The sequence below is a fragment of the Zeugodacus cucurbitae genome, chromosome 6, assembly GCF_028554725.1.
Source record: "Zeugodacus cucurbitae isolate PBARC_wt_2022May chromosome 6, idZeuCucr1.2, whole genome shotgun sequence".
NCBI lineage: Eukaryota > Metazoa > Arthropoda > Insecta > Diptera > Tephritidae > Zeugodacus > Zeugodacus cucurbitae.
This window is the reverse complement of record NC_071671.1, coordinates 22,734,900-22,753,819: the sequence shown is the minus strand read 5'-3', so window position 1 is coordinate 22,753,819 and position 18,920 is coordinate 22,734,900. Positions and strand designations below refer to the sequence as shown.

Here is an 18,920-nt window from a genome sequence, read left to right as displayed (position 1 = left end):
GCGGCAATTTTGCTTATTTACGTAGCCATTCAACCAGAAATGAGCCTCATCGCTGAACAAAATTTGTCGATAAAAAAGCGGAACACCGAACACTGATTTTGGTAATAAAATTCAATGATTTGCAAGCGTTGCTCGTTAGTAAGTCTATTCATGATGAAATGTCAAAGCATACTGAGCATCTTTCTCTTTGACACCATGTCTGAAATCCCACGTGATCTGTCAAATACTAATGCATGAAAATCCTAACCTCAAAAAAATCACCCGTTATATATGTATGGCAAGTCACTAGCAACAAAAACAATATCGCGAACAAAAGCGCAAATTGAGCGAAGTTTTTTGAATTATGAAAATGGGCGAAAAAAGAAGAATTTACAATAAAACTAAAAAAAGTACGCTTAATACATATAAGTATATACGAATTTGCACAGCTGTGTATGCGCGTCATGGAAGCAATTCGCATGCCGCCACGCCGTACTTTGGCAATTGGCCAACTTCATTTACAGCTGTCATTTGGCATGCTAGACAATTTATATGCAACAAAACCAACAAAACCGCCTCGAAATAACCGGTGAGTTCACTTGCATTCGTTGCGGCTCGCCTCGAACGTGTTTTGTGTGGACCGGCAGACGGACCGATAGGCCAGCCGGCTTTTACGACGCACAGACTATGACTAAATGAGATTCTACTATATATGTTCCTAGTATGACACTAGTGTCCAGCGCCCAATAGCGCTCTTTTACACCTACATATGTATGCAAGCACTCATACATAGATTCGCTTTGGCTGTCACAAAGCGTCTCGTCGCCAAATCCATGCGTGACATTTCAATCATCATAAAAACATTTTTGCCATTTGCGTTCACATATTGAATTCAATTCATTGTCAACCACAATGCAACGCGTCAGTGGCGGCGGAAAATATATTTGTGTCCAAACAACAACAGCAAGCTTTTCGACGAAACAAAGATGTCTGACTGGTGTCTACGTCGTTTGACTGGCAGTGATTTCGGTGCTTTTGTAGTGGAAATGAAGTAAAATTAGTGAAAAAAGTGTTGATTTCGATGAGGTCGTCGGGAGTTATATTCGAGAAATAACAAAAATTACTCCCACTATATAACAAAAATAATCAGGTCTTACAGGTGTTAGGCCGTGTCTCAAACACATTTTGTGTTCGGCAAATCCGCTTTTCCTAACTTATAATGGCCCATAATTATTTTAAAGGGTCTTATTACTGCTGTTGGGCATATAAAGCCAACTATTTTCTCTCAGACTCTTTGCAGTCAAAGAAACTAGAGATTTTAGTCAGCAGTCATTAGTCACTTGTCAATCTAACTTGAACCCAAAATTCCGTAAACGTATTTATTTCCTAGTTAGATATAAGTAGTTCTTAGTCCGATATCTCATTCTAATATAAGTGGTTTTGTCTTTAATGAATTATGTAATCTAAAGTCAGCAGTTATTAGTTATTGGCTAGTGATAAATGATCTTAAAAATCATTGTAATTGGTCTATATTCTATAAATTCCAAAAAATCATTTAACAAAATCTTTTGATGGGTGTATTCTGATATTCAACAAATTATGCAATTTTTTGTCAGTAGTTATTAGTCATATTTTTGATATATTTATCATATTCTATTATTAGTCTTTGGTAAGTGATAACAGATGTTAATAGTAAGTTATACAAAACTTAGTCATTAGTCAGTAGTCTTTTGTCTTTTATTTGATTTTAAACACTAAACTAAACTTAAATTAGTAGTCATTAATCATTGATTAATTCCCAAAATTAATAATTTGAGACTGGCAATGATTTGTGATATTTCGAACTGATCTTATCCGTCAGTCATTGAGCCAATTAAAGTATATACACATATGATTTTTAGTCAACGGTTATTAGGTTGTTATTAGTCAACCACCGCATTCATTCTCATTGATAATGATGTTTGTTTCGTTCGTAATCACACATATTTGTAATTACTTTTAAATGTCAGTGATTATTTTGTCTTTTTTAATTAGCTGTAATTAGTCATAATGGTTGAGTGTTTATTATTGACTAAACATCATTTGAAAAATACTAAAGTTTGGAGGCTATTTAGAGGTTTTAACCGTCAGCTGTCATATAACATATGAAATTTTAAATTTTCAGCATATTATTTTTACCGATCGGAGAGTTTTATGAGAAGTAGGTTCTTAATTTTATCAAAACTCTTGTGTTGCATGACATACCTGTAAATATAAGAAGAAAATAATATATATTAACATCAAAGAACAGATTTTGAAAGAAAGTTTAGAGAAATAAAGTTAGAACTAATAAAGACTTCAATAATTTATAAAAAATATTATAGGTAAAAAACTTAAAGGTATTATCTCTCTACCAACATTGATGCTGTTCTCCTGGTTTTATCTTCGATCTATGCCTAAAATAGAACTCTTTAGTAAATAGATGAAGCAACTCATAATATACATTTATGCAAGTCATCATTCAAAGTCCATCTTATCACTACACTAATTTCACTTAATATATCGCCCGATAAGATAACAAAAAAAAAAGAATATTTACAAATGCTTATGGCAGAAACGGTGTTAATTTACATCTGGAATATACTATGTATGTTATCTTAATGATTGCAAACATATATGTATGCCTAAATCTTCTATTAGACACAAGTTTGTAGTATTTATACGAGTATATAATTATTTAGACATCATAAAGATTTAATCTATTATAATGAAGACCAACACAGAGCCTTTACAAACATTTGCAATGGGGATTATTGTTGTTGTGTATATTATAACAAAGAAGATGAAAATGAAATCATTGGCTACAATACATATGTACACAAAAACAACAAAAAGTTCTTATTTTGTGTCTAATCTTATATTAAAATTAGAACACTCAAGTGCTGTAATTGAGTCAGTAATCAGTGGCAAATAGAATGCAAGTTGGCAACTAATAGTAAATTTGTATAAAAGCATAGTGTTGAATAGTTATTGAGATTAAAAACTCTTGATTCTTAGACTATTTAACCCATTAAGGCCTGCTATATACATTATTCTCATCTTACATATTAGAATATTTATCCGTCTTAAGAAAAACCTTATAGTCGATTGGGTTAAAAATGTAATCATTACTCGGAGGTTGTTAGGCCGAGGATATGACTTATAGGTATTTAAATTTAAAGATATTAAGGAGCAAGGGTTCGAAAATTTGTATCTCAAGATACAGCCTTGGTAGTCATCGTTTAAGAAGTGAGCAATACGAGGTTTTTACAACAAAAAGGATCTGAGTTGGGTTCCAGTCACCGACAAATATGAATACATTTAACGTTAGTCAAGGATCAGTCTATTAGGGTATTTCTGCTATAAAAGAGCTTAGCGTAGGTCACAAACGAATTCCAACTATTTACTCATCGGAGCAAAAGCTCTGCAATCATCTAGCAAAAGTCTAAATTCCAATTATATCTCTGTTATTGTGTAAAAACATAACCTAAAGTTACGGTTTCTAGATCTTTAATATGATCTTATCTAAATCATATATGTCCGTATGTAGCACGTGCAGGTATTACCGAAGTGAGCTGCAATTCGGTTCGGAGCATGGTAGGAAGATAGGGTTCCATAAAAATGCCACAATGATCAGAACCCCGGACTTTTTTCGAGTTATTGTAATGAAATAAGAGATTTAATTATCTGAAATACGCATTTTTATACAGAACCTCAACACTACTACTTTCAAAGCTCAACATTTTGCCTTAAATTCGAAGCCATACGCTCTACCTACATTCTCAACAGAATTTAAGCCAACAAGTCAAGTCAACATACTGAGCGTTGTTATCTCAGTCAACTACAGTGTGATATGCTACAAATGTCATAATTTATCCCCAGAGCACTTCGGATGCCGGAAAATTACAACTTGTTTTCATTTCATTTCCACTTTGCTTTCAGCTTTCAGCTGCCATTTGCCAGCTATGCATACGAGATTTTCGGGAGCCAACAGCTACTGTGCTGGCTGCAAACAAATGTGGTACGCAGTAATCTACAACTTCGTTTACTCTTCCTCCAGCACATATTGCTCCTGCTCCCGCCCTTTAGCCGCCTTCCACTTCCACTCAGCATTCAAGTTGTACTCCAGCACTTATCTGCTTTACAAATGTTCTGTACTCAGTGAATAGTCATATTTAATTTACTTGGCACTATCTGACATGTCTGTAGCGCATAAGTACACGCCTAAGTGTGTAAGCACACGAAGACACATGCATGCATGCGAGCGTGCGTGCAAGTTGTGAGCTCGATTGTGTGTTGTGCTCGTCGAGTGCAATTCGGTGTGTGCTTAACTATTGTGTCGGAATTGTTTAATTGTTGCATTCAACAGCAGTGCGGAGTGCAAGCTGCTGCTGGCGGGTGAGGAAAGCATACAAAAGTGCAACTCATGCAAAGCTTGAGCCATCACTTTAAGAGCAACACTACACTCTGCCTTTGCCCCCCGCTTGCTTTGCTTCAACACTTGGATGTATACTGCATTTTAAGCGCAGTTCAGCAGCTTCACTTCGTCTCACAATGCTGGTGTTGATGAGTTCCGCTCTGCTGACGTCGGTAGTCACAGTGTCCGAAAATCTGTTTGGTCATTGCCTGGGTTCGTATGCCCTTTGCTCAGTTGTAGTAAGTGTGCTGCCGGTTAAGTCGTTGTAGAAGATTGTGCAAACGAAATAAACTTGTTGGCTTCTGCATAATTTAAAGTTGCCACCGACATGTGCATGTAAATTTGGTTGTGAACAGTGGTTCGAGGACAGTTATACTGGGGTCAAAAATATATATTTTGCTGGTTACCTCATTGAAATTTTTATAATAACTACCATCTCACTTGAAAACTCTCTGAGTTTACTTTAGAGCACTTGACAGTCGTAAAAGGTTCTGGTTTCTGGTTTCATATTTCTCATAGTGATTTTTAAAGAAAGTTCCTAGTTTATGGCAACTATTTAAGCCAGCAACTCAAAGTGCATATCGGACAGTATCTAAAAACTTCAAATTTGGCTCTGGAGAACTCTTACGATCATGAGCTGAGGTCATCCCTCAGAAATAATGTTGAAATTCGTAGTACATTTGTGACTGGGGTCATTCGTGTGTTTTAGCCTCGTAGAGACTTCCATATATCGGCGAATATCGAAATAGAATGTCAGTGTAGACCTGGCAAACCGTGCAGAGGACAGTGGAGACTTTAGTGTAGTAGGAACTCGAAAGTGGGGAAAATAAACTCGAATTGTATGTTATTTTTTCCTGTTGCGGGATCCAAATATTATAAACGCCTCTTTAAAAGGACTAGTTGGGGCCTAAGGGAATTTCTAGAAAAATAGACTTTCCATGATTCTCAGAGGTTGAAGTGTTGTCAGTTTACCATTTTATATTATTTAAGTTTGGCCATGTAATCTGAAATTCCATTGTAAGGACTATTGTTTATAAGAGACTAATTTTATTAAACTTTCTAACTAATGCTTTCGTTGTTGTTGTTTTAATTTAGTCCTTTCATAAATCTCAAATCATCTCATTTTTGATTTCTTTCTTAACTTTTTAATTTTTTTCCCACATTTTCCTCTCCTCTAACCCACTATGCACTACAATTCTACAACTCATTCATATGTAAAACTAGTTGACATGCTTAAGTGTATGCGAACAACTCGCTCAAGGCCACTTAAATATGAAACAAAACAAAACCAATAACGTAAGCGAAAGCAGAAAGAAAAAAAGAAAGGCTTTGTGAATATTAATTATTAAACATTTATTAATACTAAAAATTAAATACAACAAATAAAATACTATTGAATTACGAGCTAGCAATCGGCTCCACAAGCAAATGAATGCCATCTTTGCTGTTCAATACAAAGCTATCCATTTTCATCTCGAGCGGCACTTGCGTTTGGGGAGCCAGTGTAAATTTGAAATTCTTCAGTAGTAAGGCCAGGCCGACCATTGCCTGCATTTTACCGAAACGCAGGCCAATACAATTGCGTGGACCCTCGCCGAATGGCAGCCAAGTCATGGGATGACGCTTGGCTATTGCTTCGGGTTCGAAGCGTGTGGGATCAAAACGTTCCGGATCGGGATAGATTGCGGGATCGCGATGTATAGCATCGATGGGTATAACGACGATGACACCCTTCTCGATTACATGCTTTGTATTCGGCACATGATAATCGTTCATTGTTTTGCGCATAGTAATCGTGGCAATCGAGTATTTGCGGAGAGTTTCTGGAGAAAAAAAAAAAAAACAAAACATAATTAAAAAACAATAATTACGCAGAGAACCGCAAGCATACCGCAAAATATCTGGTACAAATACTGCATCTCACGCACACCCTCATATGTTATCTCGCCGTCGTAACGCGCCAACACGGACTCAATCTCAGCGCGCGCTTTCTCTTGTATTTCCGCATGCAACGCCAGCTCGTAGAGTGCAAAACTCATTGTGCTCGAACTCGTCTCGAAACCGGCGATAAAGAACACAAACGACTGCGCAGCGATTTGATCCAAACTCAAGCCATTCTCTTGTTTCTTCAGCTCCAGCAGTAGATTGAGAAAATCGTTACGCTGTATGCCAGTCTGCTCGCGATATGTGATCGTGTCGTGTACTACTTTGCGGAAGAATTCACTCACATCGTTGGGTGTCATTTTGATACCCAACTTGCGCGCCAAATTTGGATAAGCCTGTGCGAAAGCGAAGACGAAACGTCCATGCCGCCGTTGGGAGAAGATTTTCTTGCCCATCACACGAAACTCCGTATTCGGTTCGTGCAGGCTATTGCACTCGAGCCCGAAGGCGCAACTGCCGATCACATCGGTGGTGAAGCGCGCCAACAGATCTCTTATTTCAATGCCTTGCTTTGATGCGTCTGTCGTTGCGAGCGCTGTCGTCTCCTGCTGCATTACCTTAACGAACTCTTTGGCTACTGCGACGACTGTCGGAAACATATATTTCATTTTGGCCGATGTAAAGGTGGGCGTGAGTTTAGCGCGCATGTGCCGCCAACTGGTGCCGTCCAAATTGAAGACATGTCCCGAAATCGGATCATCTTTCACATTATAGTAGCCACCGCGATTGGTGAAATTCGCAAAATCTTTCACCAACACATTCCTGATCAAATCCAAATCGAAGAGCACGACGGCAATACGTAGCGACAAATAGAAACCGCCGAATGGCGCTACATCTTTATATTTCTGATAGAACTTCTGAAAGGGGTCACGTAGCGTTTGTGTACGCCCCACACCGCGCATATTGCCATAGAGCAGCGAGGGTTTGTCATACACCACACCACGCTCCGCCCAATAGTTGAGCCCCTTGCGCCACCACACAAAGAGTAGCGACGCAGCGGCAATGAAGAGATACACTGGTATCCAGAGCGATAAGAACGCCATTGTTTTTGTTTTGTTTTTGTTTTGCAATCACTTCCTTTATATTTTGTATTTATTATTTGCACTTTTATTCTAAAGTAAGCTTTGCTTTCAATATATTTTCTTTCACTACGCGCGAAAAATTGACGCGCACTCTCCAACCTACGTTCGCGGACAAACTAACGGAGAACAGCTGTTGTAGCGAACGCGAACAGGTTGATGAGCTAGCTAGCGCAAAATAGCGAATTCACACGAGTTGTTTTGTCAAATGCGATGCCGCAAAACTAGCTTTTTGCACTGTGTTCGCGTTCGCCGCGACGATTGTTTTTATTAGAATTGATAACGAATTGTAAGCGCTTCGGGCATATTACACGAATTACGCGATAAAGTACAATACGAGGCGTTTTGTTTTTATTATTTTAATTAAGCAAAATTACATTCCATTGTAAATACTGAATTAGGCTGGGCACACAGTGGCAACGGGAGTAAAACGGCGATCAGTTTATTGTGAAAAAAATATTAAAAATTATTTGAAAATATTTTGAGTGCGAATGGGACTAATTTCACAAAGCAAATATGATATTTTTTTTTAATATTTTTGTTTCTTGATATATATTTTTTTCGAAAAAAATATTTTTAGAACTTGATTGCCTAAAACAAGTGTTAAAAACTGAAATTTCAATTTTTACTTTTTTACAATTATTTTTTATATTTTTTTATTTATTTTAAAACTAAATTTCATCAGCTTCTCTTCACTATGCGCGGCTTTCACTTAATACAGCCTCGCTTGTATTTGCACTTTGCTCTCAGCTTTGTAGCCGCAATGTTGGCATTGCCTTATGCGGTTTTTATCGGAACTTGTAGCTCTAAAGTATCAATCATACATGTATGTTTGTATTTAATGACTGTGCAAAAATTCAATGCATTCATTATGACTTTGCAGTTTATTGTCTGATACAGCGGATATAGTTATCTAGAGAAAGACAAAACTATAATTAACTAGTTTGTGATTAGTACTCTAAACTTTGTATATATAATGTAGCTAGCATATATTTATTGTCGGTTATAAAAAAACTTTCTCGATGAGGATAGGATTCATTATAGAAAGTTGGCTGATTTTCGAATTAAATATCTATTACCGAGCATCGTATCCAGAATATATTGCTTTCAATAATAATTTATTTATGATCAATATATCTCTTCAGATTGGCAGACATAATAGAAGACAGTTTGGATTATTAAAAAGACAAGATTTTTAAAGAGGAATCTCCACATCCCATATAATTGGCTAGCGATCGTTACTAGTATACCGAAGTATTTAATAATCTATCAGAACTACTTTAAGGTTTATTTGTATTCATTACTGAGTCCTTGCGTAGTCTTTTGGCTGCAAGATCCTGTGACTTTATTTAGAGGACTCTGAAGAGAAGTCCACCTATCCCAAGGAACTTTAGAGACCCGACTCGAAATAATAATTTTTCTAACAATATGATATCAGATTGTCGAAGCAAAATATTCTGGGTTCGAACTAGTGAATTTAGGAATATGTACCTACTTGTACTATTAAGTCTAAAAAATGTTGTTGAGGTAAATTTTAAATTATTTATTCCAAATTTAGTTGTAGTAGAAAGTGAAACTATTTGAGTCAAGGACAATTATTAAAAATTATTTACAATTTGTTGCACAGTGTAAGAATTTATGTATGTGATTGGCGTTGCAACCGTTTAGCCGGTTATAGCCGAATCGACGATAGTGCGCGACCTGTCTCTCTCCTTCGCAGTTCGGCGCCAGTTGGAGATCCCAAGTGTAACCAGGTCGCTCTCCACCTGGTCCCTCCAACGGAGTGGAGGCCTTCCCCTTCCTCGGCTTCCTCCGGCGGGTACTGCATCGAACACTTTCAGGGCTGGAGTGTTTTCGTCCATTCGGACAACATGACCTAGCCAGCGTAGCCGCTGTCCTTTTATTCGCTGAACTATGTCAATGTCGTCGTATAACTCGTACAGCTCATCGTTCCATCGTCTGCGGTATTCGCCGTTGCCAATGTTCTGAGGACCATAAATCTTGCGCAAAATTTTCCTCTCGAAAACTCCTACTGTCGTCTCATCTGATGTTGACATCGTCCAAGCTTCTGCACCGTAAATCAGGACGGGAATGATAAGCGACTTGTAGAGCTTGATTTTGGTTCGTCGAGAGAGGACTTTACTGTTCAATTGCCTACTCAGTCCAAAGTAGCACCTGTTGGCAAGAGTTATTCTGCGTTGGATTTCGAGGCTGACATTGTTCGTGTTGTTGATGCTGGTTCCCAGGTATACGAAATTATATACGACCTCGAAGTTATGTGTGTCAACAGTGACGTGGGAGCCAAGACGCGAATGCGCCGACTGTTTGTTTGATGACAGGAGATATTTCGTCTTGTCCTCATTCACCTCCAGACCCATTCGCTTCGCCTCCTTATCCATGCGGGAAAAAGCAGAACAAACGGCGCGGTTGTTGCTACCGATGCTATCAATATCATCGGCGTACGCCAGGAGCTGTACACTCTTGTAGAAGATTGTACCTTCACGGTTTAGCTCTGCAGCTCTTATAATTTTTTCCAGCATCAGGTTAAAGAAGTCGCACGATAGTGAGTCACCTTGTCTGAAACCTCGTTTGGTATCGAACGGCTCGGAGAGGTCCTTCCCAATCATGACGGAGCTTTTGGTGTTGCTCAACGTCAATTTACACAGCCGTATTAGTTTTGCGGGGATACCAAATTCAGACATCGCGGCGTAAAGGCAACTCCTTTTCGTGCTGTCGAAAGCAGCTTTAAAATCGACAAAAAGGTGGTGTGTGTCGATCCTCTTTTCTCGGGTCTTTTCCAAGATTTGGCGCATGGTGAATATCTGGTCAGTTGTCTAAAGCCACACTGATAAGGTCCAATCAGTTTGTTGACGGTGGGCTTTAGTCTTTCACACAATACGCTCGATAGAACCTTGTATGCGATATTTAGGAGGCTGATCCCACGGTAATTGGCGCAGATTGTGGGATCTCCCTTTTTATGGATTGGGCAGAGCACACTGAGATTCCAATCGTCAGGAATGCTTTCTTCCGACCATATTCTGCAAAGAAGCTGATGCATGCACCTTATCAGTTCTTCGCCGCCGTATTTGAATAGTTCTGCCGGTAATCTATCGGCCCCCGCTGCTTTGTTGTTCTTCAAGCGGGTAATTGCTATTCGAATTTCTTCATGGTCGGGTAATGGAACATCTGTTCCATCGTCATCGATTGGGGGATCGGGTTCGCCATCTCCTGGTGTTGTACTCTCACTGCCATTCAGCAGTTCGGAGAAGTGGTCCCTCCATAATCCCAGTATGCCCTGGACATCGGTTACCAGATTACCACCTTGGTCTCTACATGAGGATGCTCCGGTCTTGAAACCTTCGTTCGTTTCATAAAATTTTCGAGCATTCCCTCTGTCTGCCAGCTTCTCAAGCTCTTCGTACTCACGCATTTCGGCCTCTTTCTTTTTTTGTCTGCAAATGCGTCTCGCTTCCCTCTTCAGCTCTCGGTATCTATCCCATCCCGCACGTGTTGTGGTCGTTTGCAATGTTGCGAGGTAGGCAGTCTGTTTTCTCTCCGCTGCGAGACGGCACTCCTCATCGTACCAGCTTGTTTTTTGTCGTTGCCGAAAACCAATTGTTTCGGCTGCAGCGGTACGCAGTGAGTTTGAGATGCCGTTCCACAGTTCCCTTATACCGAGATGCTGATGAGTGCTCTCAGAGAGCAGGAGTGCAAGTCGAGTAGAGTATTTCGTGGCTGTCTGTTGCGATTGCAGCTTTTCGACTTCGAACCTTCCTTGTGTTTGTTGACGGGCATTCTTTGCTGCACAGAGGCGGGTGCGTATCTTCGCTGCGACCAGATAATGGTCCGAGTCTATATTTGGTCCTCGGAGCGTACGCACGTCTAAAACACAGGAGACATGTCTTCCGTCTATCACAACGTGATCGATTTGGTTCCGCGTGTTTCGATCAGGAGACAGCCAAGTAGCTTGATGTATTTTCTTATGCTGGAATCTGGTACTACAGACGACCATATTTCGGGCCCCAGCGAAGTCGATCAGCCTCAGGCCGTTTGGCGATGTTTCGTCATGGAGGCTGAATTTTCCGACTGTGTTGCCAAAGACACCTTCTTTACCCACCCTGGCGTTAAAATCACCAAGCACGACTTTTACATCGTGGCGGGGGCAGCGTTCATAGGTGCGTTCTAGGCGCTCATAGAAAGCATCTTTGGTCACATCGTTCTTCTCTTCCGTTGGGGCGTGGGTGCAAATCAGCGATATGTTGAAGAACCTCGCTTTGATGCGGATTGTGGCTAGACGTTCATCCACTGGGGTGAATGCCAGGACTCTGCGACGGAGTCTCTCTCCCACCACAAATCCAACACCAAATTTGCGCTCCTTTATATGGCCGCTGTAGTAGATGTCACAAGGAACCACCTTCTTCCGTCCTTGTCCCGTCCATCGCACTTCTTGGATGGCGGTGATGTCAGCCTTAAGTCGTATGAGGACATCAACCAGCTGGGCAGAGGCACCTTCCCAATTAAGGGTCCGGACATTCCAGGTGCATGCCCTTATATCATTATCCTTAAAACGTTTGCAGGGGTCGTCATCAAAAGGGGGGTGTCTCATCCGAGGCTTTCGTAGATTTTTCATTGGGGGGTGTTTTTATGTGGTGGGTCCCAAACCCTACGCACAACCGCATAAGCGGGCTTCGCCTTCTCACTTTAGCTCGCCTTCAAACGGATGTCTGTTGGCTACCCAGAGGATACTTGGTCTAAAACCGGAAGTCGTGAGCTGCTTGAACCATGTGGAGAAGAATCGTTTCTGGCCACTCCCAAGTGAGTGACAATCAAAAACTTTCCTCACTTGCGTGAACTTCTACACATGATCCCATCCTCCAAGAGGAGAATTTATGTGTAAAAATAAATCTATTCCATTTATTACATCATATTTACTTTTAATCTTTTACATTGACATGATTCAACTAATATTGACTGAACTGTCGTAAGCTAACTTCGCTGTATGGAGTATATTTGTTTAGCTTTCCGCTTGCCACTTCAAGTGGTTGTTTTTATTGCGAGAGTGACGCGTGTAAACGAGCGATTGTAAGGTCAACAAGATATAGTATTACTTCAGAAACATTTTCCCTCAATTTTTATGCTTTCATTTTCATTGACATTCCTTTCACTTTTCTCACACACACACATATATTAATTCTTGTAATTCTTATCACAAAGCTCAATGCAATTGTCATTTCTAGACGATTTGTCTATAATATATAGACTCAATATAACTATGTCCGATTGCTATAGATTAATATAGTTTAAGTGCTAGAGCTTCGATTTACTCACCCCAATATATATTTGTCTGCATTAGGGTGGTGCTTAAATGTGTAAAGAAATTTTTTATAACCGTATGACCTTATTGAAGTGGTACTTAAATCCTGATGACAATTTTTTTATAGTTGTTATAGATACAATTTTTAACCAATTGGAGAAACCAAAATATTTTTTACAGGGATTAAAGTTCAGATTACTTTATGAATACGCAAGAAATTTATATTTTTTGCTCCTTTGGTCATCTCTAATTAATATTAACATGCTCTATTTTATAATTTTGATGACATAAGTTCGATTTAAGCTGGATTTTAGCATAAAAATCATCTTAAAAATCTTTAAGGTCCACCCTAATACAACAATCATATTTAACCAATTTTTTATTTAGTATTTTCAACCACATTAGTATCATTTATAAAACAACATTTTTTTCCTACCACCCTAATATCACACTCATATTTGTTCACTCGCCAATAAAGCATTCGCTGGACTTTAGTGTTATCACAGCATTGTCAACTGCCACACAATACACGTCACACTTCCGCTGGCAATACAATAGAAAATCATATCCAGACTTCAAGTATAAAAATACAATAATTTAGTTGTACAATTCTTAGCACACACACGCCGTTACTTGAGTACGATTGAGTCAACAAAGTAACACTGAATTGGACAAAACACAGTCATTGCAGAACGTTTGCGGTTGGCTTGATTAAGCTTCACTTGAGTATTTCTCGTGATAAATCATTTGTTAATCATCTCTCTCATTCTTCATCGAATTTCTGCTATCTCTAAATCAATTTTTCTTTCTGTAGCTGCTTCAATAGCTGCTCCACGTGTCTTTCCATTTGCCGAAATTAAGTTATTCTTAATATTTGGTTATTTATTTTCCCAAATACTCAGTCAACGTGTGGCATAAACTGACAGACAAGTGACAAATTTGATTTCATGCTCACACAAAATGATCCACGATGATTATGACAGCTAATCACGCAGCACACAGCACGCAGTAACGATTTCCTGAGACAGACTCTGGCAGTTGGGCATGATTGGCTCTTCAGTTTTTTTGAATAATAGAATAGTTTAGGTGTCTAATAATGATATAGAATGTAAGTAGCGCGCTGCCAATTGCGTGTTAGCTATACTACATATGCGCTATTGTAACGCAATATCTTTGTATGTTTTCTTGAATATGTGGTTGTTTGCGCTGTTAAGTTGACAGCCACTTGACACATGCACTCATCCATTATGAACATTCATCATGATGTAGCAAAGTTGTGGAATTAGTGTGTTGAACTGCACGCTGTAGGTGCTGAATGAGTCAGAATGCTAACAAAGTAGGTACTTAGCGGTATATACACCTGTATTAAATGATTGCGAGAGTTATGGGTACTTTTTGTGCAAACGAAAACAAACTTGCAATTTTTTGGTAACATATCAAATATAAAACTAGTTTTTAACCGGTCCAAAAGTAACTAGTTGCGAACTAGTTAAAAAAATTTAAATAATATTGCTGATTTTAATTTTTTAGTAGCATAATAAAAATGTAATTAAATTTCAACTAACTAGTTGGTAACTATTTTGTAAAAACACAAGATGCAATTTTTTTCTTTTTTTATGAGGTAGCTAAAACCACTATTACATATTAGAATTTATTTATTTTTACATGAAAATTGTTCATTTTCTCCTCCCAAAAATATGTATTCCACTCTATTGGAAATATTTATTCTCACTTAACTAATGGCTTGACCAAACAAAATTCCTCGGAACAATTTCAATTAAAATATTTTCCATGCAATTTTCTCCGTTTTTCATGGTTTCTATTATTCACCATACCACAACTACATAGACATTAGACATTGATTAATTACAATATTTATTTACCAGAAGAGGAAAATCACTCAAAATGTTTGTATGCATAAGTGGACTTCCTGGAGGAAGCTGTTGTCAATCTTTAGATATATGAATGTATTTCTACATTTTTATGCTTTCTTTTGCTCACTTTTATATACACATGCATACACATATACATATATATGTATGTATAAATAAAGAAATATATCAAACGACAGTGATTAATTGCTGGTTGAACATAACTGTAATTATTCAATTAAACTCATTCGAATTGGATGTGGAATTTCTCACTCACAAAGTTGACACATGCAATTTTATGCTCAACCGAGTTGTGGTAAAAAATATCTTTCGTTGATAGTGAAATGTGACATTTTCTATTTAATTACTTATTTTCTTTTTCTTTAAAAATACTCGAGAAATCGTAAGAATTTTCTACGAATTTCTAGCGGAAATAGTTTTAGCAAAGTTCTTACAATAACAATTGACTCCATTAAGAGTCTCTGAAATGCTTACTTCGAACTTGATAAACCATAGCTCGGATCTTTGAGCACTTGCCATGTTCTTTCAGACATCTAATCTAAATCTAACTAAAGTAATTCCTGGTTCCAGAAAGAGAGAGTAGAGTACGTGAGAGAGCATTGTGCAATAACATAAGTGATGAGAATGTTAGGAATAATACTGACATTATTAAGGAGGTCTGACCTTGTCTCCAAAAAAGATTAATATACACTCTAAAGAAGATCCACCAACTCAGACAAACTTATTAAAGATATCTCGTTACAAAAAAATAAATTCCGCTTGTTAATTACATCAGACAAAATCAGAAAAATCGACGAAGTTTTCTACTTAATACATAGAAATTTCATCATTGAGTGAATTTCGTATTTAGGGTTCCAAAAAGAACCTCACAAGTGTTTAAGAATGATTTTGCATGTTATCATTGAAGATCTTTGAACTACAAAAATATTTAAGGATCTTAACTTAAGGTCTTTAGAGCTATAGTCAGATCTTATATTGATTAACCTAAAATCGTTCGTTCGTTAACATAAATGTTCGGGGCATCTATACCAAATTAACATCTAGTTTAATACAAATTGGGATGTAGGTACTTCCCAGATAATATCCGAACGCAGTGAGTATTGTCATTTTTATGTAGACTTCTCTGAAAATCTATTAATTTTCTCAATTTAACTTATTTAGTTTTGGAAAATCTTTATAATATATCTTTTCAGTACACAACAAGTGTATTCAGAAGCTTAGTTGAATATCTAGGTTATACTTACAAGTAGAGCCTTAGTATGAGAACTTTAAAATGTAGAAATGTTGGAAAAGAAAAATGAGGTTGAAAACTAAACTAAGAGCTTTAAGTCCAGATTTCAGAAGCTCTTAGGTATGTAAAACTGCATTTCTGATATTAAGGTAAATAAAGATTATTCACAACTTTTAGGAGATCTCAAGAATTCCTCATAGTTTATCATTTTTCATATATATTCCTCATATATTCATCTCCTGCCTCACATATCCTTTTCAAAGCTAAAGAAGCCTACTTCTCTCTCTTTATTATTATTAAAGCAATTTCTTGTCGAAGCAGCGAATAAGTGCAAACCGTTTTCTAAAGTAAAGTGAGGTTAATTCATCCACACCAACCAAATCATGCAACAAAGTGCTCATATTTAGGAGCCACAGCTAATAATGTTTGCTTGACGCAGGCGATTAAATGTACACACATACCACACTGTTGACTTTACACAGCTATTATGGCAAGGAAAACACGTTGAAAACTTGCTAAGTAGAAAAAAGTAAGGAAAAGTACACCAATAACCGAGGCCTAACACTTGTACTTACATATTATAAACGGTGTTTAGTGTATTAAAAGTTGTTGATCTCTCCAACACATACGGGTCTGTGTATGGTGCTCGGCGCTTTTATTGCAAGGAAGCGACAAAAGCCGGAAACTTCTCATTTCTGGCGGGTAAACAAAGTGTTCTCCTACGAGAAAGTTGCAAGTTACACTTTTTCTGTATTTTCTTTGCTCCCCCTCCCGAGGGTCTTAACTTGCGGAAGTTGCCATAAACTAGCGACTAAAAGGTGCCTAAACGTCGTGACAACAACGACGACGAACTAAGCTACAAACGAACTAAACTAAGAAGATGTGTGGACTTAAGCGCCGCGGCAGTTTTACTCAGGCTGTTCAAATGTTAAAGGTGCATAGTTTACTTGTTTGCTTGCTTGCTCTTCTTTTTCTTTACCTTTCTTTTATTTTCCTTTCATCTTCTTGAGCTTGGGCTGTTTCGACGTTGTTGATACACGGTTGTGGCAAGTTAAGTAAAGTCAAGCTAAGGTAAAGAGTTTGAACGTGTGACTTCTGTTTCCTGTTGGCATTTTGCTGAGCAGAACTCGATGGAAGACATGTAAAGCTATTGCAGTGCTCAAGTGTTGGAACCGGCGCTAAAACACGCTTAAACGGCTACTCAAACAAACAGACGAAAGAGTTGAAAGTGGCTAAGTTAGTATGTGGGATGGGTGATAATAGAACCGAGTTACTGTAAGCAACCTTTGTAGTTAAGTGAGGTTATGTCAGACTGTTGATTTTGTACGTGTAAAAATAAGGTAATACATAAAGTATTAGATGAACTGGTTGAATGCGGAAGGAGGTTTAAGCTGGAGGCGACGGGGAATTTATGTGTACGGTAATAAAAAGCTAGCAATGCTGGCTTTTATGAAAGAGAATTTACTTCGCAGTGGTTTACTCATGGTTTTAGCAGGTCACTTCCGCGAGTATATGGAATGCAGTTCGGACTTATATGAGACTAACGCATACTAACCGCAGCTGAGAAAATATATAACTTTAGATCGATCAAATAAAGTCAACTAGTACTTAGAGGTTATTACAATTCTACACCAACTCCAATGAAAATAAATACAGAAACCCTACGCATCTTGGTCTCCACAAAGCTCCGGAGCTCTGCATTAGAGCTTTCCAATAATGGATCTGTGATAACAATGAAAAGAAATAGTCATATAAAACAATTGGTTTGACCAAACGAAGTATTCCCTTTAATTGCCAGTCAACGGAAATGTTAACAGAAATACATACTTGGGGAATATTTTCCAAAGAGCGCATCCGGAGTCTGAGTTTATGAGAACAGATAAACCAACATATCAGAGATGTCTATCAAAACATTAACTTTGCATTTCTTCTTTCCTAACTGCAGAGCTCGTCCGTAGGAGGGATGAACCCATCACCTTCGAAAGACTATATCTTATAGTTTTATAGTGGTATTGAATTCAAAGAGTTAATGACGGGGTTTATAACAAAACTATTTCGGCGACTATATTCTATACTGCGCTTTGACTAAGTTTAAGCCGTTCTTATGTGGACTCCACCGACTAATTTTTCACCAGCTTTTAGATTTGAATCATCTTAGATTTCTTTGCATGCTTGAGAGACTTAACACGATATCGTACTTTGGGACTTGTGCTGAGAGCCACGATAGGTAAAGATCTAATTTGATTTCATCAAACGAATTTTTTGTCGCATAGTTCTAGTATTCCATCGAACGGACAGTGAGTTAGATGGATGACAACACGTCTCTTCACAATTCCTCTAGGTGACCTGCCAGTTCTTCTTAGTGAAAAATCAAATCCCCTCAGCAACCGCCAAGCAGCGAGTGAAGAAGAGACCCAAAGATGAGTTGAATGACAAGGAAATTGTGTCTAAAACCTTTGAATGTTTACACAAGTAATGCGCGCAGCACTCAACGGCGTCAGGCAGAGCGCATGTACTCATAGATATGACTGCAGATAAAAATGTAAACACCATGCCCGCACTTAAGCACCTCGCGAACAGGGGGGCGGCGGCCACGAACCAAGATAATATGTACAGTCAGTGCTTGGGATAGAGAGCAGCGGTGTAACGTTTTTGGATTGTGTAGCTTGAAAGGCACTTGACATTTTAGATTATGTGTAAACAGACCGCACTTTAGAAATTTACAATGACGCGCGACTGCCAACGACGCGGCGGCGAAGAAAGGCGAGAGCGCGAGGTGCCTTATATGACGACGGCGCATTGTCGGACGAAGCTCAGGCGCTGAAGACAACTAATGCAGACTAACAGTGTTGCTTTCAATTCTCATTTTCATAATGTTGTTGTTACGTTTTTCTTGTATTTTCTTTTTTTTTGTGGTTTTAGAAGAGAAAATATTATTTGAAAGTTAAAACAATATAAAATTGTTGAAACGTGACAGGCTAAATGGCAGTATTAACGGTAGCTGGGGTAGCTATGGTAGTTTTGCGGATGGCTTACTGGTGGTTGA

At 38.3% G+C, this 18,920-nt stretch overlaps 2 protein-coding genes across 8 annotated transcripts in view; both read right to left on the bottom strand.

Annotated features, from left to right (window-relative positions):
• Window positions 1-18,920, bottom strand: part of Igfals_6 (nyctalopin) — a 213,783-nt gene that overhangs the window by 142,085 nt on the left and 52,778 nt on the right. For 3 of the 7 annotated variants that reach the window (XM_054233264.1, XM_054233266.1, XM_054233263.1), the window contains one exon: window positions 2,158-2,223. The exons of the other annotated variants lie outside the window; for them this stretch is intronic. The gene's annotated coding sequence lies outside the window, so the exon portion shown is untranslated. The remainder of the gene's footprint in view (window positions 1-2,157; window positions 2,224-18,920) is intronic. 7 annotated transcript variants of the gene reach the window in all.
• Window positions 5,743-7,700, bottom strand: LOC105210753 (cytochrome P450 6a2). Its single transcript, XM_011181892.3, has 2 exons — window positions 6,306-7,700; window positions 5,743-6,237 (listed from the first exon to the last, which is right to left on the bottom strand). Exons 1-2 carry the CDS (start codon window positions 7,399-7,401, stop codon window positions 5,813-5,815), a joined length of 1,521 nt encoding a protein of 506 aa, XP_011180194.2. The 5' UTR covers window positions 7,402-7,700; the 3' UTR covers window positions 5,743-5,812.

What these genes read in the sequence shown, in the direction of transcription:
- LOC105210753 (XM_011181892.3), bottom strand. Translation starts at nt 7,401, where the DNA reads ATGGCGTTCTTATCGCTCTGGATACCAGTGTATCTCTTCATTGCCGCT. An exon ending in TTTGTACCAGATATTTTGCG is followed by an intron (nt 6,238 to 6,305) that starts GTATGCTTGCGG and finishes TTTTTTCTCCAG; the next exon opens with AAACTCTCCGCAAATACTCG.